The 27,928-nt window shown below is 44.6% G+C and overlaps 1 protein-coding gene across 1 annotated transcript in view; it reads right to left on the reverse strand.

Annotated features, from left to right (window-relative positions):
* The window catches only part of LOC124544814 (bicaudal D-related protein homolog), a 543,307-nt gene extending 522,329 nt beyond the window's left edge, over positions 1–20,978 (reverse strand). The window contains exon 1 of the mRNA XM_047123504.1: positions 20,524–20,978. Within this exon, the coding sequence (XP_046979460.1) occupies positions 20,524–20,766 (243 nt within the window). The 5' untranslated portion in view covers positions 20,767–20,978. The remainder of the gene's footprint in view (positions 1–20,523) is intronic.
* Positions 20,979–27,928: the final 6,950 nt, after the last annotated feature.

Raw genomic sequence — 27,928 nt, forward strand, 5'->3', positions numbered from 1 at the left:
AATGCAATGTCTGGCCATCATAATGGATCTTCATTATAGATTGAATTGACTCGTACCAAACGCGTTGGTGAAAGCTTCATTTACACAGGATAATGATGCAGAATGACTTTTCTCCTCGTCGATTTCCTATCTTTGGGTGAAATAGCGATTGCTGCGAAACTGCGAGAAGTAAGAACAAGATGCACCGGAGTGTTCTTTTCGTTGATCCACGATAATTCTCCATTAGAACCAGTCTAGTGTTATGCAGTAACTTATACGTAAATAATGTCCATTTCTTGCTACTACAGTAATTCCTATCTGGTAAACGTTTGTACAACGAAGGAGAGGAAGTCCAATAGCAGATCTCTTTGACACAGCAATCAACAGCATGAGAACTGTCTAATTTCCAGTAGTTTATATGTTAGTTCCAGCAACTGCTTGTGTTTATACCCTGAGAGAAATTTGTTTTCTGGATAATTATTACCGCATTTCTGCGTGGAAACATTGACGCACCGGCTAGGGTACTACACGTTTTTGCCGCACCGTGTATAATGAGGTGGGGGTCCGCCGTCTTACGTAAATGCTTTCCCAGAGCGACTCTTCCGCCGCCAAGTCGACAGAAAAGACGTCCAATTAGCCGTCTAATGTTACGCTCTGATCAACCGTAAGGCAGCAGGAATTTCCTGTTTATGTTTGTGTGGGAATTAATCCAGAACGGTGTACGGGCAGGCCAACATCAAACTGCCACAGTAGTTTGTAGGTTCAGAATTTCGTATAGATGGCAACCACGTCTAACGTTAAACAGCTGCATGTAGTTTGGGGCCCCACAGGTCGGCACGTAGTTCTGAAGAGGACGACCCGACAGTAACGACTGCAGAACTCTGCTTACCTCCGGGAAGTATTACATGACGGTACTGATCTAGCAGACGATGTTCGCAGCTTCTCAGGATGGTCGCTGACAACTGAATAATGAAAATTTCGTAATAATAGACAGATTCATTTCTAAACGTGACAAGAAACGTGATACGACGCTGTCTCTTGATCACACTGGAGACCGTAACAGACGTTATCTCACTGATATCTTTCCAAAACGTATCAAATATCGTCAAAGAAGTACATCATTCTACGTTACACGGACGTATATTTCTGCTAACATTTTCAGCTATGTTTCCCACATAGTGCTTCAATTGTGTACTACCATACAGATACGAAAAAATTTCTTCTTCTGCAACCGAATCTTTTATTTGTGCCTAGCAAATACGTTTCGCCTATTTATACCGGGAATTATCGTTGGTCTATAATTATTTAATCATAGATATTTTGTTAGAAGATATGTAGTGATTTTTGGCAGCTTATTTATCTAACTGTTTACAAGTGTATAGTTGTAATTCTTCTTACACTTAGATTCATTTTATATCCTTATATTTATGTATCTGTGTTTCCCTGCGTGTAGCAAATGTACGTAGTACAGATTTCCAAATTATATGTTACATTTAAAGATTTCTCTGCACATAACTTATTTTGGTGCATTCTGCCTGTAATCAGGACCATGCTGTATGCAGCAGGATAAGTTACGTGCGGTTAAATGTTACAACGTGATCTATCAATTAGAAAACTTTACTACGTGCCGCTGCCAAACACAGAAAAACACATATACATGAGACCGACATAAAAATTATTGCAAATGTAAAAATAAAAAACGCAACAATGTATTTGTAAATAGTTAGATATATGCACTCCGTCTTCAGGCCACAAGTGGCCCATCGGGACCATCCGATCACCGTGCGATCCTCAGATGAGGATGCGCATAGGAGGGGCGTGGGGTCAGCACACCGCTCTCCCGGTCGTTATGATGGTTTTCTTTGACCGGAGCCTCTACTATTCGGTCGAGTAGCTCCTTAGTTGGCATCACGAGGCTGAGTGCACCCCGAAAAACGGCAACAGGGCATGGCGGCCCGGATGGTCACCCATCCAAGCGCCGGCCACGCCCGACAGCTCTTAACATCGGTGATCTCACGGGAACCGGTGTATCCACTGCGGCAAGGCCGTTACCAGTTAGATATATGAGCTGTCAAGAATCACAACATTTATCCTACCAAAATATGTGTATGAACAGTTTTCTTTACATCATACTCGACTGAAGATGCGTAATACGGATAGCCAAAATAGATTTGGTACACACAAATAAAAAGTACAGTTGCAACAGATGGATTTTTTCCTTATCTATGTGATGAAGCATGAAACATAATTGTTCAGCGTCTCGGTTCATAGAGATACAAGTGTAAACGTAGGCTTCGTCGACCATTGTCACAGTCAATAAAATTCTTCTGGGTTTGAGGCCGCACTGTCATCTGTAAAATTCCGACTTCTCCGCGACTGTTGCAAGGCGCCTTCATCAGGATGTGTTGCTAACTGCTGTGACAATGCGGCCTCAAACCCAGAAGAATTTTATTGACAAAGATACAAGTGTCTTCATTTGCTCCTCTGCACGTTACCATTTCCTAGAAATTTCGTTTCGATACTTGCAAACGTTTATGAGATATCTGGAATGTCCAAATCACACGTTTCATCTAGTACAGTAACGACTGTGCCGAGGTCGATACACCGGTTCCAATGAGATCACCGATGTAAGCAACCGGGGGGCAGGCGAGGGCGTGGCCAGCACTTGGATGGGTGGCCGTTCGTGTAGCCGCGCGCTGTTGATAATTTTCTCTCTTCCTTTACGGCAGAGGGGACAGAAGTCGTGGTGGCGTGAAGTCTCTGTTTCCCCGTCCTTGCACCAATTCCCGGACTCAGTTCTAAATCTCTCCAGAGTGTGTCGTGCAATGAAGGCATGCGACACGTTGATGGTGACCCGTCCGTCGGATTGGTACGTTAAGCTCGGCGCCCCCTTGGTGCTTTTCGAGAGAAGTAGGCTGTGTGATGGCATCGGGTTTCATCCTCTCCCATTATTTCCATCACGAACACGATAGTACAGTACACACACACACACACACACACACACACACACACACACACACACACATTGCAGTACAGTTGGCTACACTTAGGAGGTAAAAACGCCAACACAGCTACCCTAAGAGGTTTCCCAGCCATTCGATATCACTTTACTTTTTTACCTAGTACAATGAGTTTCCCACCTAGAAGAGTTAAGGCGACTTTTCACTCGTGGTTTTTAAGATATTTTGAATTTCGTCCTCGTAATACATAACAGCCAACGAACATATCGTATCACATTTTTCTCATGACGTCTAGTGTCAACGGAAAACATTGTTCCCACTCAATAATTCAAATATTGTAGAAAATGATCAGTCCCCTAGAACTTAGAACTACTTAAACCTAACTAACCTAAGGACAACACACACATCCATGCCCGAGGCAGGATTCGAACCTGCGACCGTAGAAGTCGCACGGTTCCGGACTGCGCGCCTAGAACCGCGAGACCACCGCGGCCGGCCATTTGAGGAGGAGACAGGGGTTGGTTGATCTGGGGGAAGGGGACCAAACAGCCAGCTCATCGGTCCCATCGGATTAGGGAAGGGTGAGGAAGGAAGTCGGCCGTGCCCTTTGAAAGGAACCATCCCGGCATTTGCCTGAAGCGATGTAGGGAAATCCGGAAAACCTAAATCAGGATCGCTGGACGCGGGTTTAAACCGTCTTCCTCTCGAATGCGAGTCTAGAGTGCTAACCACTGCGCCACCTAGCTCAGTTGGAGATGATGATGATGATGATGATGATGATGATGATGACGATTAAATGGTTCAAATGGCTCTAAGCACTATGGGACTTAACATCTGAGGTCATCAGTCCCCTAGAACTTAGAACTACTTAAACCTAACTAACCTAAGGACATCACACACATCCATGCCCGAGGCAGGATTCGAACCTGCGACCGTAGCGGCCGCGCGGTTCCAGACTGTAGCGCCTAGAACAGCTCGGCCACCTCGACCGGCTCTAATTACATCGGATATGCTGGGAGCAGCTGTCGACTATGCCGTGTTACGAATGCAACATGTTGCTGAGTCGGGGGAACGTAGTGAAAACATGTTGTAACTTGTGACCATATCCCAATAGAGGAACCAGAACCACCTTTATCTTGTCTTTGATTCTTCCTCCCCTTTCCTGTACCCATATCACATTCTGCTTACAACGCCACTGGTGGCAGACACTGGAACTATAACTTTTTCAGCATATTCTGCGAGCGCACCGATTAATGAATGTACCTACGATGCTTCAGCGCCCTGCGATGTATGCAGTTCGCACTGCAGCACAGGAGACACTGTCAATTTAATTATATTCACCCGGTACTAACCCGCATTGGGTTCAAAAATGGCTCTAAACACTATGGGACTTAACATCTGAGGTAATCGGTTCCCTAAAACTTAGAACTACTTACACCTAACTAACCTAAGGACATCACACACATCCATGCCTGAGGCAGGATTCGAGCCTGTGACCGCAGCAGCAGCGCGGTTGCGGACTGAAGCGCTCGCACTGATGCAGATTTATTCATACGATGTCTGATCAACGTTATCAGCATACCCCTATGTAATTCGCGGTTGTCTACATGATGTCAAGAGAGGCGGAGTCCCAGTATGAAAGGAGGCAGGGAGTATTTTGATGTCAGTAGAGACGCAGTAGCTGCAGAATGGCTTTGGTTAAAAGAGCGAAGCGACTTATAGCGCGGACTTGACACTGGATGTCACTTGAATAACATATCCATTAAGGACATTTCAACCCTTATAAAGCAGCGCAGGACGACTATTCGTTACGCGAGTGTGAAGTACACATGCCAGCAATAACCACAGCAGAATCACGACGAAGCAAACCTCGTGTACTTACGGATAGGGACCATTGAGAATTTCTGAGGATGGTTGAAAAAAAAAATCATGAACTGAATGGAAGGGATCACCCGTGAGGTCCACAGGGCTAAGAGTAGTCCAGCTAGTACAATGACTATGTGTAGGTATTTACTATTAAAAACGGTCTTGATCACGATATATTTATCAAGGTGACCGGTTTCGACCACTACTGTGGTCATCTTCAGACCATTGAGTAGGAACCTCTTTCTGTTGAGTAGTGATTCCCCAACAGAAAGAGGTTCCTACACAATGGTCTGAAGATGACCACAGTAGTGGTCGAAACCGGTCACCTTGATAAATAAATCGTGATCAAGACTGTTTTTAATAGTAAATATTTGCAAGACATTGATCACTGCCACTCCCATAATGTATTCAAAAGTAATTATGTGTAGGTAGTTGAAATGAATGACGTACAATGGTAGAGCGTAAGTCTTATTTCAGTAGGGAATAACCGACGTTTGGGGTGGCCTAAACAGCCACGCCACTGGACTGAAAATGAGTGATTTCGAGTAATTAATAACGCTGTACCCCGTGATAATACGTAGAAGGATTTGGGCTTGGTATTGCCTGGAGTACTTTAACTGACACCGTGCGTAGTGCCAAAAGCGAAGTAAGGAGGAAGCGGTTTTACAGTGTGGGGTTGTTTTTCGATGTTAGGGTATGGTCTCCTTATTGCGCTTAAGGAGGATATGCTGCAGAAGGATATGACAAAATTTTGCAGCGTACCACGTACGTTAGAGGAAAGATGATTGCATCAGGATGACAGCGCACCTTGTCATAAACAAGCATCCGTAAGGTAATGGATTGTGGACGACAACATTCCTTAAATGGACTGGCCTGACCGAAGTCCCGACTCGAATACCTCTGAGATGAGCTTGAAAGTCGACTTGACTCCAAACCACAGCGATCATCATTACTGCTTTCTCCGGTTTCGTTTCTTCAGCAAGATCAGGTTGCCATAGCTCCAAAGACAGAATCTCACTGAAAGTGTCCCCAGCAGCGTTTAAGCCCCCATGAAGACGAAGGATGCACACATCCCATATTAAGGGAAGGTTTACTATCTTTGGCCCGAAAAAAGCATGTTCTTTGAGAATTTTTTTCTCGGGATGTGTTATAGATATCAATGTCAAATTTGGTCAAAATTTTCATTGTTATTTCCTCTACAAACTGGATTTTTTTCGACCGGAAACGTCGAAGAACAAAGGCGGGAGTGCCGTCGGAACGAATCAAAATTTCCATGTAGACCTCCACACGCGGTATGTCGCAGGTCAGCCGGCTCTTCTGAAATCAAAATTGAGTTGACGTTAGCGAAGTATATAAGATTCTTTAGGAGTTGTAACTCGCTTAAGGGGGGGTAGGACGTCAAACGGGCCGACTTTGAGAAGGAGAGGCACCGCAGGACATTTTAATTTGCGCTGCCTATACTTTTACAAATAAATTCATAAAACTTTGTCAGCATGACCAGGAAGGATTCAGGATTCACACTCATACACTCCTGGAAATGGAAAAAAGAACACATTGACACCGTTGTGTCAGACCCACCATACTTGCTCCGGACACTGCGAGAGGGCTGTACAAGCAATGATCACACGCACGGCACAGCGGACACACCAGGAACCGCGGTGTTGGCCGTCGAATGGCGCTAGCTGCGCAGCATTTGTGCACCGCCGCCGTCAGTGTCAGCCAGTTTGCCGTGGCATACGGAGCTCCATCGCAGTCTTTAACACTGGTAGCATGCCGCGACAGCGTGGACGTGAACCGTATGTGCAGTTGACGGACTTTGAGCGAGGGCGTATAGTGGGCATGCGGGAGGCCGGGTGGACGTACCGCCGAATTGCTCAACACGTGGGGCGTGAGGTCTCCACAGTACATCGATGTAGTCACCAGTGGTCGGCGGAAGGTACACGTGCCCGTCGACCTGGAACCGGACCGCAGCGACGCACGGATGCACGCCAAGACCGTAGGATCCTACGCAGTGCCGTAGGGGACCGCACCGCCACTTCCCAGCAAATTTGGGACACTGTTGCTCCTGGGGTATCGGCGAGGACCATTCGCAACCGTCTCCATGAAGCTGGGCTACGGTCCCGCACACCGTTAGGCCGTCTTCCGCTCACGCCCCAACATCGTGCAGCCCGCCTCCAGTGGTGTCGCGACAGGCGTGAATGGAGGGACGAATGGAGACGTGTCGTCTTCAGCGATGAGAGTCGCTTCTGCCTTGGTGCCAATGATGGTCGTATGCGTGTTTGGCGCCGTGCAGGTGAGCGCCACAATCAGGACTGCATACGACCGAGGCACACAGGGCCAACACCCGGCATCATGGTGTGGGGAGCGATCTCCTACACTGGCCGTACACCACTGGTGATCGTCGAGGGGACACTGAATAGTGCACGGTACATTCAAACCGTCATCGAACCCATCGTTCTACCATTCCTAGACCGGCAAGGGAACTTGCTGTTCCAACAGGACAATGCACGTCCGCATGTATCCCGTGCCACCCAACGTGCTCTAGAAGGTGTAAGTCAACTACCCTGGCCAGCAAGATCTCCGGATCTGTCCCCCATTGAGAATGTTTGGGACTGGATGAAGCGTCGTCTCACGCGGTCTGCACGTCCAGCACGAACGCTGGTCCAACTGAGGCGCCAGGTGGAAATGGCATGGCAAGCCGTTCCACAGGACTACATCCAGCATCTCTACGATCGTCTCCATGGGAGACTAGCAGCCTGCATTGCTGCGAAAGGTGGATATACACTGTACTAGTGCCGACATTGTGCATGCTCTGTTGCCTGTGTCTATGTGCCTGTGGTTCTGTCAGTGTGATCATGTGATGTATCTGACCCCAGGAATGTGTCAATAAAGTTTCCCCTTCCTGGGACAATGAATTCACGGTGTTCTTATTTCAATTTCCAGGAGTGTAGTAGTGGAAGTTCAAAAACACGAAAAAATAATATTTTTTAAATGTGAAATTTCATGAGTTTTTTTTTCAATTGCTGTTGGCTGCATTTGTTGCTATAGGTACACTTTTCTTCATAAGTAAGAGAGATTCTTCGATGAGTTTTGCACAGCTTACAAACCATACTTACTGGTGTATGAAATTCTAGAATTTATTTAATCTATGAAAAAATGAATGGACTGTTACGTTTTAAACTTCCTGTTTAGAGAAAACTCTAATTGTTTAGTTAATTATCTCAATTTTTACCACAGTTTATAACAGATTTGGGAAATTCTAGAGTTTCATACACCTGTAAGTATGGTTTGTATGCTGTGCAAAATTCATCGAAGAATCTCTCTTACTTATGAAGAAAACTGTACCTACAGCAACAAATGCAGCCAAGTGAAAAAACGATGAAATTTCACATGTAAAAAAAATTTGTTTTGTTATGTTTCTGAACTTCCTCTGCTATAAGTGTGAATCCTGAATCCTTCCTGGTCATGCTGACAAAGTTTTATGAATTTATTTATAAAAGTATACACAGTGTAAATTAAAATGTCCTACGGTGCCTCTCCTGCTCCAAGTCAGCCCGTTTCACGTCCTACCCCCCTTAAGTTATTTGGACCATATGAAACAAAATGGCGGCCATTTGAAAAAATAGGGGCTTTTTTTCATCGATTTTTCGACTTCGTCGGCCAAGTAAAAATATTTATTTTTGATGGATCGGGATAAAAGTGGTACACCTCCTAGCCAATATAGTTACTTCGTCGGAAACAAAGAATCATGTCAATCGGATCAGTAGATTTGAAGTGACCATACCGAGCGATAAAAAAAAAAGTCATTTCGAGAAAAACGCGTTTGATGTTTTGACTACATATAAATGCAATATTATGCAACTTACGTTCAATCTGCTATTCCGGGTCTTAAACTAGTCCTTCCTCTTCCTCATAGAGGGCGTTCTCCTGAATCTGGGCCATCCTGCGCTGCTCCAGAGCCGCTCGTACGGCCGGTGACAAGCGATTTTCGGCCCCTTGAATCCTATGGTAGTCTGAATGCTTGGCGAACTGTGTCGAATAGAGTCCCAGGGTGACGTCCGTCTTTGTCATGGTCTTCAGAATTGCTGAATACCCTTCGTTGAAGCTGTGCACTGCCAAAAAAGTCGTAATCTCCACAGTCTTCGCACCAGAATGCAAATGCTTGGGGGCTAACTTCCAGACACACGCTTTCAAACTTTCATTTGAAATTTGCGTGTTTCCTCCCAAGCACCGGTACAATAACTCGTCCTCCGGAAGAAAAAAAACTGGTGCGTGAAAATGGCATATTTCAGGCAGGTTCATTTTTTTTGTTCAATCGCAAATAACAAACATTCCCGTTCCGTATTCCGAAAAATCGTTTCGAGGTGGATTCTAAACACTTTTATGGGTCCAAAAATGCAATTTAAAAAAAATCGATTTTTTTGAAGCAAAAGATAGAATTCTCCCCTTCAAGCCCACTAATAGTTGTCTGGACACTTTTGATGAGATAGTTTACCTCCATGACACGACTGTACGTAGTGATTTTGTGCAGTCAAACTAGTGTTCGGAAAGATAATTCCGACTAAAAATTGATAAAAATCAAAGCTAAAGATGATGCAAAACTTTTTTTAGCAGTTTGCATGAATGCGTGCATTACATCACTCCTTAAAGGATCCGCCTGGGAATGAAACAGCGAGGGGGACCAACATTATTCTTATTCATTGCTCCACATTGCGTGGCAACTTGCACAGTTCAGATACGGCAAGTAAACTTTTCCCTACTCAAGGGCGACAGAGCCAAAAAGTTCCCACCACGCGAACCAGCAATTATTCGCCGCACTTACTGCTTTTGGGCCATTCTGGCACCTCGTCTCGCGAAGTTGTCAAGGTAATGCACGCGAACCGAAGCAGCTTCGATTTTCGGGATTATTACGCGACAAAAAAGCAGTGCCATCTGCCACTTCTGCCTGCACATCGATAACAAAGATAAGCTGTACTCCGGTGCCCATATCTGTCCGGTGCTTAGCGGAGATACGATAACAAAAGGTGACGCATATGGAAAATTATAATTTAGGGTTTTTAACTGTTCAGTTACCTGACTGAAATATGGTTGCCTATTGGTCTCATGCGAGTTGTGCACTACTTGTGCGGTTGTAATGCTCGACTGTACTTTCATGATGTTGGAGCAATTCTTTGAAGGCGATGATACTTTGAGCCATGTACATCGCTATCTCTAATCACCTGTCATCTCTTGAGAAATTTTGACTCGATATGCGAAGTCTCATAATGAATTGGTTAAATCGATGTCGACTTTACAGTCATCGCCATAATAGATTCACCACATCTCTCTTTTGGCAACGGCCTTGCCGCAGTGGATACACCGGTTCCCGTGAAATCACCGAAGTTAAGCGCTGTCAGGCGTGGCCGGCACTTGGATGGGTGACCATCCAGGCCGCCATGCGCTATTGCCATCTTGCGGGGTGCACTCAGCCTCGTGACGCCAATTGAGGAGTTCCTCGACCGAATAGTAGCGGCTTCGGTCAAGAATACCATCATAACGACCGGGAGAACGGTGTGCTGACCCCACGCCCCTCCTATCCGCATCCTCCATGAGGATGACACGGCGGTCGGATGGTCCCGGTAGGCCACTCGTGGCCTGAAGAAGGAGTACATCTCTCTTTTATGTATTTTTTCGGGTTCTTTATCTGTTGAACATCCGGTCATATTATTTCTGAAAAGCAGCAAAGGGAAACCACGTTTTTTGTAGCCATATATACTTTTCCACGTGTTAAACGAGGAAACTTCAAAAGGTAAGTTACATGTTATTGTAGCAGCCCAAGTAACTTTTACTGAATGCTGCACTGTATTACAACATGACTCAGGTACAGTATTTTTCAAATAGTCCCCAACACACTGTAACCAACGGTCGACACGTTCTATCAATTGTCCAATCCCTTGGTGATAGAACTCCGCTCCATGGTCACGATGCCATTCGTTAACCGCTGCGCGAACATCCGTATCGTCGGAAAATCTGCGGTTACTGCGACTCAGTTCCTCGATTCCCTAGACATTTGTCGTCTGTTCTCGATGTCAATTGACCTCCTTCCCGATTAGTATCAGCCATGTCTGGGTGGCCGTTGTCAAATTACTGGCGCCATATCACTGTGGCTGTTCTCGACGTTGCATTTGGTGGCATATACGGCCAGAACTTCACGGTGAATTTCTGTTCAATTTAGATGTACTGACCAGGAGAATCGTACCATAGAAGTTTGTCCTAGGTTCCAAGGCGAAAAAGAAATGAGTGACCTAACTGAAGCAGGTCTGATGATCTTAGAAAACACGCGGAAGCAAGATCCTTATAACCAAACGACTAACACAGTGCACGGTTCCAGTCGCAATTTGCCTCTCTAACATCCTAGCCATTTCCAATGATCGTTTCAGTTGGACCAGAGGACCTAGTCCATTTTATGTAAACACACAACACATCATTGCGGAACCACCACCAGCTCGCACAATGCCTTGTTGACAACACGGATCCATGGCTTTGTGGGGTCTGCACCAAACTCGAACCCTACCATCAGCTCTTACCAATTTCCAATCGTCTTGGGTGTAACCGATAGGGTCACGAGCCCTGAGGCGCAGCACTTGCGTCGAGCGCCTGCTGCCATAGCCCATTAACGCCAAATTTCTCACATCGTCCTAACGGATACGTTTGCCGTACTTCCTACATTGATGTGTGCGATTATTTCACGCCGTGTAGCCTGTCTTTTAGCGCTGACAACTCTACGCAAATGACGCTGCTCTCTGTCGGTAAGTGACGGCAATCGGCCACTGCGTTGTCTGTGGCGAGAGATAATGTATGAAATCTGGTATTTTCAGCACATTCTTGACACTGCGGATCTCGGAATGTTCTAACAATTTCCGAAACGGAATGTCCTACGCGTTTACCTCCAACGACTATTTCGCTTTCAAAGTCTGTCAGTTCTCGTCCTGCGGTCGTAATCACGTCGGAAATCTTTTCACATGCATCACCTGAGTACAAATGAGAGCTCCGCCACTGCTCTGCCCTTTTGCAGCTTGTGTACGCGATACTACCGCTATCTGTATAGGCGCATATCACTATCCCATGATTTTTGTCAGCTCAGTGTGTACTATGATAGCAGCAGAATTGTGACACAGCCGCTTCAACTGCTGCTTCTCCAAATTTACCCAACAGGCTTTCTCGACATAATGATTACCCAAGCATCGCTGTCACCCTTCAATAGTGCTATAGCGGTCTGTTCCGATTCTGGCAAAGCGCCTCTGGATTTTTTTAACGTCTACTGTCATGTCCACTCGATAAGGACTCCACACGCCGGAGGGCCAGTACAAAATTGGACGGACTACCTACTCGTATGTAATCAGGTCCTCTGCAACTTTGCAGAACAATTTTATACTTGACTAACAAGGAGATTGCCGGCCGCTGTGAACGAGCGGTTCTAGATGCTTCAGTCCGGAACCGCACTGCTGCTACGGTCGCAGGTTCGAATCCTGCCTCGGGCATTGATGTGTGTGGTGTCCTTATGTTAGTTAGGTTTACTTAGTTCTAAGGTCTAGGGGACTGATGACCTCAGAAGTTAAGTCCCACAGTGCTCAGAGCCATTTTGAACCAGAGTGGGAGCTCCAGACAGGCAAGCGTTTAGAAGAAATAGCATTTGTGGGGCGGGCAGAGAAAGGATTGAGCCATTTATGTTAGTTTCCAGGTAGCAGCTGGCGCAGTGGAAGGCTTGCAGAACGGTAATCCCAGGGTCGTGGTGTCGAGTACGTACGTGGAAATCATTTTTATTTTCAATTCTTAGTTTACTTACACTGCAGGTAAATGCAATTATGCTCAACACACTATGTGATCAAAAGTATCCGGACACCCCGAAGAACATATGTTTTTCGTATTAGGTGCATAGTGCTGCCACCTACTGCCAGGTACTCCATATCTGCGACTTCAGTAATCATTAGACGTCGTGAGAGAGCAGAATGGGGCGCTCCGCGGAACTTACGTACTTCGAACGTGGTCAGGTGATTGTGTGTCACTTGTGTCATATGCCTGTACGAGAGATTCCCACGCTCCTAAACATCCCTAGGTCCATTGTTTCCGATGTCATAGTGAAGTGGACACGTGAAGGGACACGTACAACACCAAAGCATACAGGCCGACCTCGTCTTTTGACTGACAGGTATCACCGACAGTTGACAAGGGTCGTAATAGGCAGACATCTATCCAGACCATCACACAGGAATTCCAAGCTACATCAGGATCCACTGCAAATACTATGACAGTTAGGTGGGACGTGAGAAAACTTGGCTTTCATGGTCAAGCGTCTACTTGTAAGCCACACATCACGCCGGTAAATGCTAAACGACGCATCGCTTGGTGTAAGGAGCGTAAACATTGGACGATTGAACGGTGGAAAAACGTTCTGTGGAGTGACGGATCACAGTACACAATGTGGCGATCCGATGGCAGGGTGTGGATATGGCGAATGCCAGGTGAACGTCATCTGCCAGCGTGTGTAGTATCAGTAAAATTCGGAGGCGGTGGTGTCATTTGTGATCATGTTTTTCATGGAGGTGGGCTCAAATGGCTCTGAACACTATGGGACTTAACTACAGAGGTCATCAGTCCCCTAGAACTTAGAACTACTTAAACCTAACTAACCTAAGGACATCACACACATCCATGCCCGAGGCAGGATTCGAACCTGCGACCGTTGCAGTCGCTCGGTTCCAGACTGTAGCGCTTAGAACCGCCCGGCCACTCATGGAGGTGGCTTGCACCCTTGTTTTGCGTGGCACTATCACAGCAGAGGCCTACATTGATGTTTGAAGCACCTTCTTGCTTCCCACTGTTGAAGAGCAATTCGGGGATGGCGATTGCATCTTTCAATACGATCGAGCACCTGTCCATAATGCACGGCCTGTGGCGGAGTGTTTACACGACAGTAACATCCCTGTAATGGACTGGCCTGCAGAGAGTCCTGACCTGAACCCTATAGAACACCTTTGGGATGCTTTGGAACGCCAACTTTGTCCACGCCTCTCTGAGCGACTTCCCTCCGTGAAGAATGGATTGCCATTCCCCAAGAAACCTTCCAGCACCTGGAAGCCTGCGAGAGTAGCAGGGCTAAGTGTGGGCCAACACCATATTGAATTCCAGCATAACCGATGGAGGACGCCACGAACTTGTCATTTTCAGCCGAGGTGCTCGGATACTTTTGATCACATATTGCAATTATTAACATAATATATAAGAAACTATCAGCCTCGATTGCGGTAGTGAAACCAACCTTTACCTAGGTTTCAGCCCAAATAATTGAGAAAACTTTCTAGACTATGCCCTCTTAGACAAATTATAGATTCAGGTATATCTTCTGAAGAAGGCTCAATTATTTGGGCTGAAACCTAGGTAAAGGTTGGTTTAATTACCGCAATCGAGGCTGATAGTTTCTTATATATTAGATTATCACGATGGCTGACTGTGCCGCGATGTTGAAAGTACAATTATTAACATATTCAGAAGAGGCTTGAAAACGAAAGGCAAAAAATCGCGGTTACATATAAATTTGCAAGGAAGGGTTGTACTTAACAGCGTTCATGAGGACTCTGCAAATAAAATTTCAAGTAGGGTTTGCAATTAAAGCACGCAGAACTTCGTATTCAGTTAATTTCGTTTTAACCTTAGAGAAGACTGCATAAGAATACATTCCATGGCATATCACCAGCTATCTTCGCCAATATTTGGCGAAATTTCTCGTTGAGCGTGGTTTGTAACCAAACTGTACGATGTGGGAGACCCTTCTATAAATGTAAACAAGCTGTGTTTTTCTGTATCAAATTTAAAGAACCATGTAACTGTAAAAATGCTGCCTTTATAACGTGTGCAAGATGCCGAGAACATTACCGCTTACACTGATTTTACGATGAATATTACCGCACCCCGTGTAAATCATCCATCGAAAAATTAGAAGAGAGTGGAATTTTACCTACGAATTTCTCGTGTATGCGTTACAATCCCGTCATGGAAATTCATTTACAATTCCAAATTTACCTTTGCATATCTTTTTCATGCCTTTTACGAAAAATGTTAATAAACATAACATATTGAATATTACGTCTATTTACGTGCAGTGTAACGTAAAAATTGCAATTAGAAAAAGTTTCCACGAAGGAGTAGACCCCGTGACCATAGGATTACCGTTTCGCAATCCTTCCGCTGCGCCAACCGCTTCCTGGCTACGACGCTAACAAAATGGCCAATGCGTCGCCCAACCCGCCCCAAAAATGCTATTTTCTTTTCTTAACGCTTGGCTTTCTGAAGCTCCCTCTCTTGACACCATGCGTACAATACCATAAGTTTGGACGAAATAGACGATGAAAAGTAGGCGTCGTCCCTTTGTAAATCATACGCATGCGAAAGTTAAGGCGCAATGACCAGCAGGCGGTGAAATATGCAATTTTGTCAAGATAAGCAGCTCATAATGTGGTCAAATAATTAATGACTTGGAATCAACGCCATACAGATCCTTGACGACTGGAGTCAACTTTCAAGCCTTTCGATAAGTACTAAATAAGCTGTGAAAATGTGTTATCCAATAAAAAAAGAGCAAGACGAAACTACTAGTTAGACATTGTCAAGATACGTGCAAGTTTCAATGTTATCACCTGTCTGGGGTTACGCAAACGTCTTTCTTATAACGGAATAATGTGGTTGCTACTGACTATAGGGTGTTTACGAGACCAAATGAGTCATCATATCAAATAAAATCTCTCTCTGTCACTGAAATATGTCGTCGTCGTCACCGCTTTGTGAACGTCCACATCGTTGCCACCTGACACCCTCCTCCACCCCCCCCCCCACCCCCCCGGTCATCCCCTTGCCTGCCGACTGCATTAACATTGACGTCAGTGGTTGATGACAATGGCCTCATTGCTGGCTGCTTTTTTTTTCTTTCCCCTACAACAAGTACTCTAAACATATATAAAAGGTCATGTCCTTAACTGAAAGACTCATTGCCCACCCCAAACCGTTAAGGATAGAAACCTGAAATTTGGAGAGGCTGTTGATCTTGTACTGTAGGTGTCGTTTGAAAAGGGATTTTTTTTTTCAAATTCTTCCCCTAAGGGGATGAAAAAGTTTTTAAAACTATGCCACTAATAATTCTGCCTTAAAAGTAAAAAATTGGTGTTTAGTTTCTCGGTCAGAGATAAAAAAGGTATTTTAGCAATTTTGGAAATGTAGCTCCTATGGAGCTGAAATAAGGTGTGAAACTCTTTTTTAAATTAATCATTATTAAAGTACAAATGAAGTACTTTTAAAGCTATATCTATGAAAAATGGTATTTGACTTCTCTGTTACAAATAACAAAATACGTTTCAGTGTTTTTGCTAATTCATCCCATAAGAGTGTAAAATTGGGGATGAAAATTTTTATAGAATATTTCGTTATCAAAGCAATTTCGAACCTAAATCCATGCAAATCTGTATTTGCTTCTCTATTAGAAATAAACAATACGTCCTCCTTTGTTTCTGGAAATTCATCCCCTAAGAGGGCGAAACAGGGGACGAAAATTCTTAAGAAAATATTTCGTTATGTTAAAAAAAAAGCTAAATCTATTAAAATTGAGGCTTCACTTCTCGGTTAGATGTAAATAAATACGTGTTAGGGGATGAAAGTTTCCGTGGCAATATCGCCACAGGAACGCAACAAGCATCTTAAACAAAAACTTTGGACTCATCTACCAGAATCGCTTCATGGCTGGGAAAGAAAGTTTGGATGAGGTTGCAATTTGTGAACATAAAATTTCAATTAAAGAAAAGCAAAAAAATTCTTTGCCGATCATACAGTCTACGCGATCGAAGCAGTGGACGCTAAGCTAGTGTAAAATTAACGTGAACAGCTGCCTGCAGATGAAGCCGTCGGATCGAAACAAGTAACGGCGCTAGTTGTAACAGCACCATTAATAGTCACTGGTTGTTGTTTTTTTCTTTGCACGAATCAACTTTTCTTTTATATACAGCCACAGTCTTAAAGTTTTCGACAAAACTGCAGGGAGAAGGTTTCTGTTCCATGTGCCGAGAATACTGTGTACCACATTTTGTGATAATACAAGCACAGAAACACTGCCTTAGGTTTTGAACTACTATAACTCTTTTTCAACAAAAACCACAACCAATATAGTTTAATTTTGGAACTTCTGAGGAAAGCACAGCTTGGCCATCTACTAACGCTTGTTTAGAGGACTTTCTCCGTGACTTGGTATCCATACCAAGTCCAGGGGCGCGCATCAGAGTACCACAACACAATAGCATTGAAAAAGCATTTTACGAAAAGAAAAACGGCACTGAGAACGGTTTTCGTTATCATTGTCCGTTTGGTTTTAATACGGCAGTATGATTGACCTGCTGACACCGTCAACTGCTTAACTTCGGAACACAGAAGTTCGTCCATTAATGGATGAAAATGGTACTGTAGCCATTGTATGCTTGGCCGGGTGGTCACTGGCCTGGTGTACCCAGATAAAAAACGTTATTAAAACACAGAAGGTTCGAGTGTGGTACTGCTTCTCTGGCCTGCGTAGAGCCACCTATATCTTCGCTTCATATTCAACGTTTTTTTCGTTATAAATAATATATTGCAAGATAAATTCAGAAAAGTTCTGTTACACAATATACAAATTTCGGACGAGTGCTTTTATGCATATGGGTGTATACAAGGAACAATTTACGAAAAACGCAAGGGGGACTCCTACGTAACTACTATCATATAGTTATTGTCATTTACACACACACACACACACACAGAGAGAGAGTGAGAGAGGGAGGGAGAGAGAGGGAGGGAGGGAGAGAGGGGGGGGGGGGGTTAACAACACTCTGGGGTATACCCATTACTTAATAAACAAACCCACTGAAATAGAGAGATCCAAATCAGCAAATAATAACAGGCAAGGTAATTCCTTAAGGTACGGATTAATTAGCGTTAAAGGCTTTCTACGCTGCTCCAACAGAAAATACTAGAAGTATTACTTTACAACGGAGTTTCGTGTTTTGAGGATTAATCGATAAACATCTAGATCCCATTTGTAATATTTATGAATTTTCTTTAATTTCTTTTTCGTTATTGATCTGTTGATACAAGAACTGCAGCGTGTGCTGAGAATACGTCAGATGTATGCGAGAGAAAAACACAGTTCAGCTGGCGATCGACGATGTCTTTCTCATATCCCGGCAGAATGAACATTTCGACACCAAGCTCACTCAAAGGCTCCGGCCCACGATTTGAGAGCACGTTTACAAACTACCGATGCAGCAAAGTGCAGCGTTGTCAAAATCTCGGGACTAGTGTAACAGGGGATACAACCCGTCGGCTTTGGACAATGACGTCACAAGTCGCCAATCGAGAAGCGATTCTTCTTAGTGTTGTAGCTTCCTTCAGTGGCTGATAAGTGTTTTTTGGCTTTTTTAAAAAAAAATCTCACGAGATAGAATAAACAGATCCACTTTATTAAGCAATCAGTAAAAAAACGAAACTGAAACATAACAGCAAAAGCGAAAATGGTAAACTCTCTCTGGCGACTTGTGACGTCATTGTCCAAAGCCGACGGGTTGTATCCCCTGCTGCACTAGACCCAAAATCTCTTGCGGCAGCAGTGCTTCAGGGACCAATTGAAGCACGTCTGCAGTTCTTAATGGCTAGCCAACGCACCGCACGAATACATTAAGCCATTAATGTTCCCGCCATAGCAACGCAGCGGGAGAGAGAAACGAGAAAATTCCGCTTCCGTTCCATAATCACTGCCTCGTATTTTATTCATGTCCGCTTCATTAGAACGAGAGTATTTGCTAAATGGTACTTCATAAGTACGTCGCAGTTCATTTAAAATACCAACCGTAATTCCAAGCAATGATTCTATAAATGACAACATGGTTCCATAACTGTTTTAATCTTTAACTCTCATTTTCGTGTTACTGGTGTTTCAGTCGTCGGGCCATATTCAAACACTTAAACTGAAGCCAGTTCCGTCCGTACATATGTCCGTGCAAATTGCAAAGCGCTGTACTGTAGCTTGTACTTTACTGACGTTGTGGGTATCTCTACAACCCCGTCTGGACGTATTTCAGCTGACTAAACGAACTGGCAAACTAGTCTGTGAGACTTAGTCAACTTATATTTTGTTAAAGTCAGAGGTCAGTCACTGGATATTATCCAATACAACGTCGTGTCAGACATGAAAACATAACAAAGATCATCATATGTTTCCCGTACGAAAGGCGATTTCCGACGTATTCATCGGACAGTATAGACGCTTCACGTACGAACTATAATTAAATTCTGAAGGATAGCTGTTGATAATATGCAACAACTGTTATAAGAATAAATCACATATGACGACTCCGTTCTTTTAATAAGCATACATAAGGCGCGCCTGTGAAGTACGGTGAATGATCTCAGAAAATGAAGGAAACAAGAGGTACAAACAAAACAGCCAATCGCTATTAGTCGCAACCATTTCCGACATCGATTGTAAAACTGTTGGAAATTGTCAGCAGACGCTTCTTTTGTAGTACCCGAAGCACATTGGTCATGCATTATTGGATATCCGCATCATTACAGGAGATGAGACAAGATGCTGCCGATAAAATCCGGAGACCAATAGGCAGTAATTTCCATGGTGTTCATCGTCTTCCCTGCCTCCCAAAAAATGTCGGCTGAAGTTAATGGACTTTTTTCGACAGCAAGAGCTTCTTGATCCATCATGAATTCCTGTCTATCCGAGAGAGGTGGAGAGACGAACACCATATCATTGTTTGTCACTTGTTCCCCGTATCGTATTGGAAGCACGAGGCTTCACCTCCCTGTAATGATGCGTATAATCAACAACGCGTCACCAACGGGTTTCGAGCGATTCCACAAGCAGCACTTGTTTACAGTTTCCAACAGCTTTGCAACCTATATCACAAGTGTGATGTACCTAACAGTGATTATTATGTTATTTTTTTATCTCTTGTTTCCTCTTTTTCTGAGACCATTCACGAAACTTTACAGATGCACTTTGTATATACAGTACGAGCCAGAGTCCCACCGACAAACATTCAGATGATGTAGTCTGGACCAAAACAATAAAATAATGTCCAGTAAACATGGGCTCTAAAATGCATGCGTTAAGAGGTATGAGCACTTATTCAGTGGAATATACGTGTTTCACAGTAGCGAATGTGAACAAGTGCTGACAACTTGTTAAGTATGCATTTTATGGTCCATATTTATTGGGCATTTTTTCTTTTTTTGATCCACACTAGCACTTCCTAAAATACGGAAAGCAGAGAGCTTTCAGTAGATGAGATGTGTGTCAGGTAGCGAAGATGAGTAAGTGCTCATCGCCTTCTACATATCCGTGAAGACGTAGTAAGGAATGCAGTTACGCCAACGTCCCCTTCACCACAGAAGCACTATCTAAGAATAGCTGGCAATTGTTCTAGAGGCCTTATGGCCTGATTCAAAGTAGTGTGCTAAAGATACAAATCTAGGTGTATTGGTAGCAATTCGACCAACAGTACACCTCCATTTCATGTCTGCTGTTAGCCCATAGTGGTAGAACAGCGATACAGCTCGGTCGTCGAGTTGTTTACGACGTCGGAAATGGTTCCCTTTTCCGAAGCAACTTCCAAAACATACACGACACTGCACACAGCGGCAGGCATGCACTCACCTCTAGATTCTGCGAGTACTCCTCTGCGATCCGCTCGTTCTGCTTGCTGAGCTCTTCGTTCTTTTCCAGCAGCGCCTTGCCCAGTTCGGCGGCTAGGATGAGGTCCTTTTCCTTTTGCTGTAGTTGCGTGTAGACGTCCTGTTCTTCGTCGTCGGCCGCCGACGCGGCCTCCAGGCTACGAGCCTCCATCTCGTAAATGTAGTCCTCGAGCGCGTACTTGGGTTTCATCTTATCCTGCAGCATCACTAGCACGCGCCCTTCCTTCCTTAAATCTCACCGCAGCGCGAAGCAGTAGTGCCCGTGGCGACGCGCTGATACGGTACGCGTGTTCACGGAGGCAGACATCGGTGCTGTCTGCCAGCAGCGACACTACACGACTCGACAGCTGAGAGCACTTCACGCGCGCGAAAGAGACCGCGTTCGCTAGACGTACGCGACGCGCGCTCACCGGTGACAGCCAGTGCACTACTGAACTCTGTTGTTTGGCCGCACTCCGAGTGCGCTGCCACCTGCCGGGCAGTTCGTGAAGCTTTAGGGACGCGGCGTACCTAATGCCACCTGCCGACACCGTGCGAAAGCCGATTACAGGTGAGCGTTGCCCCACAATATCTCTAGTTAGCGCGGTATGTGATTCGGACGAAGTTTTCGGAAAAAACGGCTCTGAGCACTATGGGACTTAACTGCTGTGGTCTTCAGGCCCCTAGAACTTAGAACTACTTAAACCTAACTAACCTAAGGACATCACACACATCCATGCCCGAGGCAGGATTCGAACCTGCGACCGTAGCGCCTAGAACTGCTCGGTCACCCCGGCCGGCCGAAGTTTTCGGAAAACACAAGGCAGTTGGCGATATTGGCTATATTTTAAGGCTCCTGTACCCGATCAAAAAATTTGTCAAACTTTACTGTATTTGCCCAACACTGGACCGTGTACTGTCCTGTTTGATGTGTTTGTCAAGAATAGGTAGTGTTGGCGAAAATTTTTGAAAGTCCGTTGCGTCGATGTTCCACTGCATATGTTTAGTGAAAAATAGTTTTATTACAATTTATTTATTATTGAAACTACGGTCAAGAAAAAAAAACAGCACTGATAATTGCCAAAATGGTAGTGGTGTCGCATCTTTCCCAGACGCAGGAAGCGATAAGAAGAAAATCAATATCCTACGCTTAACTCATAAGAAGAAAATCGATATCCTACGCCTAACTCATAAGCAGGAGTGCAACGAAATTAAAAAAAAATAAAGTTCCTTGTTTCCCCCACGGATGATGTGGGCTACATGTTTCCACGTTGTGGCGTTTCAGTGAACTGTCATTAGAGGACCAGGTAAAAGCGAATAAATTTTCACATTCTTGTGTCTGCTTTTTTTGCGTAATGGCGACTAACTCCGAGCAAGTTATTGAAAGTTTCACTGCTCATCCACAGAAATGTTCTGAGTGTAACATTTCTCTCCCTTTTTAAACAATTCCCTGGACCCAGTATCTTTTTTATTACTTCTTTATTAAACATAGTGCCATAGTCAACGTTAGAAATGCTTCATCTGCGTTTTTAACCATTCCTACTAATGTCAAAATACAGAATACTCGAAAAACGTCTGCATCAAAAGTAATATTAAATTGACAAATTGGCTCTGTACTATTTCTTCACGGAGGGAATTGACACACTTTGTTGGTACGTGTACAGGTTTATTTGACACATCCGTGGCCAGATATCAGCGAATAAGTTTGCTCTTTTATGAGAGCCTTACGTAGCGTTTTCTTCTTCTTTAAAAACAGTCCTGTCAACGTAGACTCCAAGTGGTAGTGACATTATCACGTTTGGTCCGTTGATTTGCGAGTTGCCGTCATTGTATTCTTTGTTTTTGTTTGTGCGACCGTTTTCGAGTCGGCCGCGGTGGTCTAGCGGTTCTAGGCGCGCAGTCCGGACCCGCGCGACTGCTACGGTCGCAGGTTCAAATCCTGCCTCGGGCATGGATGTGTGTGATGTCCTTAGGTTAGTCAGGTTTAAGTAGTTCTAAGTTCTAGGGGACTGATGACCTCAGAAGTTAAGTCCCATAGTGCTCAGAGCCATTTGAACCATTTGAACCACCGTTTTCGAAGTGTGAAATGTTTTATTCTCTGTAGCGTGTCATATTGTTCACAATGCCTTACAAATGTTTATTGCCTAGCTGTAGAGGGAACTACACAAATGGCCCAAAGGACAGTCTCTTTTCCTTTCAAGAAGCCGAAGTAGAAAAGCAGCTGTGGATTCGAGCTATCTGTAGAGATGATTTTAAGCCAACGAGTAATTCCAGGGCAAGTAACATCCGCTAAACTGATTTTAATAATCTCTAACTGTGAAACAGACTGCCAAATAATGTTATGCCATTTTTATCATCTAGATATGTGAACTGCATTTTTCAGCAGCAGGATGTGGAAAGACAAACCAGTTTGTATGACAGTAAAACTGGAAGGCTGTTAAGGGCACCCTTATTGAAGCCTAGGTTGGTTAAAGGTAAGTCATTTTGATATTTAACAAGCATTCCAATAGGAAATAATTGAATAATCTATAGGATTTAGATAGGTTATTAAGTTAGATCTGAGCACATTGTTTATAACTGTTCCTACGGGCCGGCCGCAGTGGCCGTGCGGTTCTAGGCGCTGCAGTCTCGAACCGCGAGACCGCTACGGTCGCAGGTTCGAATCCTGCCTCGGGCATGGATGTGTGTGATGTCCTTAGGTTAGTTAGGTTTAACTAGTTCTAAGTTCTAGGGGACTAATGACCTCAGAAGTTGAGTCCCATAGTGCTCAGAGTCATTTGACCCATTTGTTCCTACGGAAATTGTTATGAACTTCTTTTGTTACAGTAACTGTACCATCAGTGTTCCCAAAATATCCGTCGTATATGTAAAAAAAACTACAGCATGGAAGGAGGATCCAAAAAGTAGGAGAACGGGAAAAGAAAATGAACAGCTAGCTTTTGCACTTGCAGAAAACGAGGAAACACTATCTGAAACTCGTAGGCAAGATACCGTTCAAGACATTAATGAACTAAAAATGAAACTAAATTCCAAAACATTGCAGCCTGATTGGTTTATTGTGCAGAAAGAAAAAGTGCTATTGTTTATAACTCTAATTGAGGAACCTCAGCCAAGAATGATGTGCTGCGTCAGGATTAATGAAGATTTAACTTTATCACTGTGTGGAACTTTAACACGTGATACAGTAGACTAATAAAACTAAACCAAGCTATTTCACTGAATTGCTGATGTCACAAGTGTATATACAATTTTTGTGGATTCGCTGAGTTTTACTCTCACGCCAGCATCTGGCTCAGGAGTCAACTGAAGAATGGGATACATCTAGCCGACTTTGACGAATGACGACATATTTTAGTCATAGACATTAATTTGTCACTTTTTGAGCTATAAATAACCGAATTATTATTATCTTCTGTGGCGAGGCGTCATAATCGTAAATAGAAATAAATGAGGTCAGCTCAAGAATAGGTTACTAATACCAGCAAAAGAAAGAGAGCGACGTACGTAACACTGGCATCCTGTACCTCGGCCGAGCTACGAAGGATGTATCTTATTCTACAATTGACCTGTATAGGTCAACTTAAGTAAAGAATCCAAATTTTTCGTTTGTCGCTTTTTTCGCCTTCGCCAGTGCTAGTACCAGATGACCTGTTTAAGTCAACTGAAGCACATTATCTAAATTTTAAGTTTGTCGCTATTTTCGCCTTCGCTAGTACTAGTATCCTACTCTTCAGTTGATCTGAGTACTTCAACTGAAGTCCAGGATACAAATTTTACGTTTGTCGATTCTTCCGTCTTCACTAGCAATAGTATCGTATTCTTCAATCCATACTAGTACTAGCGAAGGCGAAAAAACCGACATACGTAAAATGCCAATGTTACGTACATTGCTTTTTTTGCTTGCGCTACCACTAGTATCCTATCCTCCAGTTGTTCTATATTGGTCAACTCAAGAATAGTATACTAACTTTTCTACAGTGAAAAAAATGATATACGTTACATTACTTTCGAAATATGGATGTACATGATATATGTCCACGATCTGTTTTCTCTGCACTACAATCGTTCGTTTCTCAACATTGATCCATGCTTTTAAATCTTTGCAATGCATGATCTGTGGTATCATGCGACGTCGTTGGTCAAAGCCGACATTCTTCAGTATTTTCCATTCTTCTAGAAGCATGTACTTGGTCGGCGCTCACGCTTCGAAAGGCACTTACGTCCCGGGCTCAGATAGTCAGCCTCTCGAAGTCTCCACCAGCAGTTCCGCAACGACCCCGCCGGTCCTGCTGCCACCAAGGGCTCGGGCCGTCCTCTCTGTGAGCCATGTCTACCGCTGAACCTCTCCCACAGCGACGTCGGAGGGCACCGCATCGCAATATTCGCATGTGACTGTCAACAGATTCATCGCCTCATGGGGCCATGTCATTACGGCGCCTTGCAGCGCAACTGTGGGCTGCCTGTGAACTCCCAGTCTCACAGGACTGTATGAAGATGGTATCTGTTCTTTCGAACATGTCACATACCACAGACATGTCCGAAAGAACAGATACCATCGGCGACCATGCAGCTCGCTTCGGATGAAATGATAATTAAATCAAGAACCTAAGCTGTCGACAGGCGTTGATATACACTACTGGCCATTAAAATTGCTACACCAAGAAGAAATGCAGTTGATAAACGGGTATTCATTGGACAAATATATTATACTAGAACTGTGATTACATTTTCACGCAATTTGGGTGCATAGATCCTGAGAAACCAGTAATAATGGCCTTGATACGCCTGGGCATTGAGTCGCACAGAGCTTGGATGGCGTGTACAGCTACAGCTGCCCATGCAGTTTCAACACGATACCACAGTTCATCAAGAGTAGTGACTGGCGTATTGTGACGAGCCAGTTGCTTGGCCACCATTGACCAGACGGTTTCAGTTGGTGAGAGACCTGGAGACTGTGCTGGCCAGGGCAGCAGTCGAACATTTTCTGTATCCAGAAAGGCCCGTAGAGGACCTGCAACATGCGGTTGTGCATTATCCTGCTGAAATGTAGGGTTTCGCAAGGATCGAATGAAAGGTAGAGTCACGACTCGCAACACATCTGAAATGTAACGCCCACTGTTCAAAGTGCCGTCAATGCGAACAAGAGGAGACGTTCACAGCGATGTCGCCAAACACGGATGCGACCATCATGATGCTGTAAACAGAACCTGTATTCATCAGAAAAAATGATGTTTTGCCATTCGTGCACCCAGGTTCGTCGTTGAGTACACCATCGCAGGCGCTCCTGTCTGTGATGCAGCGTCAAGGGTAACCGCAGCCATGGTCTCCGAGCTGATAGTCCATGCTGCTGCAAACGTCGTCGAACTGTTCGTGCATATGGTTGTTGTCTTGCAAACATCCCATCTGTTGATTCAGAGATCGAGACGTGGCTGCACGATCCGTTACAGTCATGCGGATAAGATCCCTGTCATCACGACTGCTAGTGATACGAGGCCGTTGGGATCCAGCACGGCGTTCCGTATTACCCTCCTGAACCCACCGATTCCATATTCTGCTAACAGTCATTGGACCTCGACCAAAGCGAGCAGCAGTGTCGCGTTACGATAAACCGCAATCGCGATAGGCTACAATCCGACCTTTATCGAAGTCGGAAACGTGATGGTACGCATTTCTCCTCCTTACACGAGGCATCACAACAACGTTTCCTAGGCAACGCCGGTCAACTGATGTTTGTGTATCAGAAATAGGTTGGTAACTTTCCTCATGTCAGCACGTTGTAGGTGTCGCCACCGGCGCCAACCTTGTGTGAATGCTCTGAAAAGCTAATCATTTGCATATCACAGCATCTTCTTCCTGTCGGTTAAATTTCGCGTCTGTAGCACGTCATCTTCGTGGTGTAGCTATTTTAATGACCTGTAGTGCACACCAACGGGGACAGTTGAAAATGTGTGCCCCAACCGGAACTCGAGCCCGGGATCTCTTGCTTACATGGCAGACGTTCTATCCATCTGACCCACCGAGGGTAGAGAGCAAAGTGCTACTGCAGGGATTTATCCCTTGCACGCTCCCCGTGAGACTCACATTCCGAACGTAATGTCCACACACTACATTCGTAATGCCCCTCCCATTACACTCATTACTCGTGGCAGACAATCTTACCGAGACCCGTAAGAGTACAGGCAATGCGTGTGCATCCAGCAGAGAAGAAGAACGTCAATTGCCGGTTACCTTTAACTATATGAAGATGGTGTCTGTTCTTTCTGACATATCCGAAAGAACAGATACCAGCGTTGACCATGCAGCTCTCTTAGAATGAAATGATAGTTAAATCAAGACCCTAATCTGGCGACAGGTTAACCGGCCATTGACCTTCTTCTTCTTCTGTGCTGGATGCACACGCATTGCCCGAACTCTTACGGGACTCGGTAAGATTGTCTGCCGCGAGTAATGAGTGTAATGGGCAGGGGCACTACGAATGTAGTGTGTGGACATTGAGTTGGGAATGTGGGTCTCACAGGGAGCGTGCAAGGGATAAATCCCTGCAGTCGCACTATCCTCTGTTCCATCGGTGGCCCAGATGGATAGAGTGTCTGCCATGTAAGCAGGAGTTCCCGGGTTCGAGTCCCGGTCGGGGCACACATTTGATGCATATCACCGCCTGTCGACAGCTTAAGGTCTTGATTTAATTATCATTTCAGAGGACTGTTGTGGTTACTAATCTTCTATGTTCCTCAAGAAATTGCTGTTCTCAAGTTGTGTAGAAATTCATTCTCAGAAGCTGTGTTTAGTCTGGTTCTTGTAATAAACAGTTGTTATTTGAAAGAATGCCTTCCACTACGTCCAGCCGCACCACTCAGCAAAGGATGCTACACTGGTGACGAGGTAAAAGGTTTCCTGTGGTTTTCTAGTGCTCTTCTCTCGTCCACCATATTACATTGGCGGCGAATCTGTTTCTCACGCCTGTTGTAGTGCTTTTTTACTACAGCAATGTGGTTGTTTCCTACTCCTATCGTCCGTCATATTACACTGACGGAAAAAATATCGCAGCATCAAGAAGGAGTTGTGTGACATAAACGGAAGTTGGTAAGCGTGGTTCTACACCTGAAATATGATGCCTATTCAAATTTCGCGCCAGACGCATGAGAATGGCGCTAGTAGTGCCACTATGAGGATGCAAATCGGGTTTCCTCTAAATACACGCTGTAATGGTCATAAGCAGTAGTTACCGTTGAGGTTGAATGTGGTGAGTTGATGTTAGTCAAGAATGAAATGATAATTAAATCGACATCCTAGCTACAAACAGGCGTTGATATACATCATTCGGGACATGTTGAAAATGTGAGCCGCCAGCGGGACTCGAACCCGGGATCTCCTTCTTACGTGGCAGA

The sequence above is a fragment of the Schistocerca americana genome, chromosome 8, assembly GCF_021461395.2.
Source record: "Schistocerca americana isolate TAMUIC-IGC-003095 chromosome 8, iqSchAmer2.1, whole genome shotgun sequence".
NCBI lineage: Eukaryota > Metazoa > Arthropoda > Insecta > Orthoptera > Acrididae > Schistocerca > Schistocerca americana.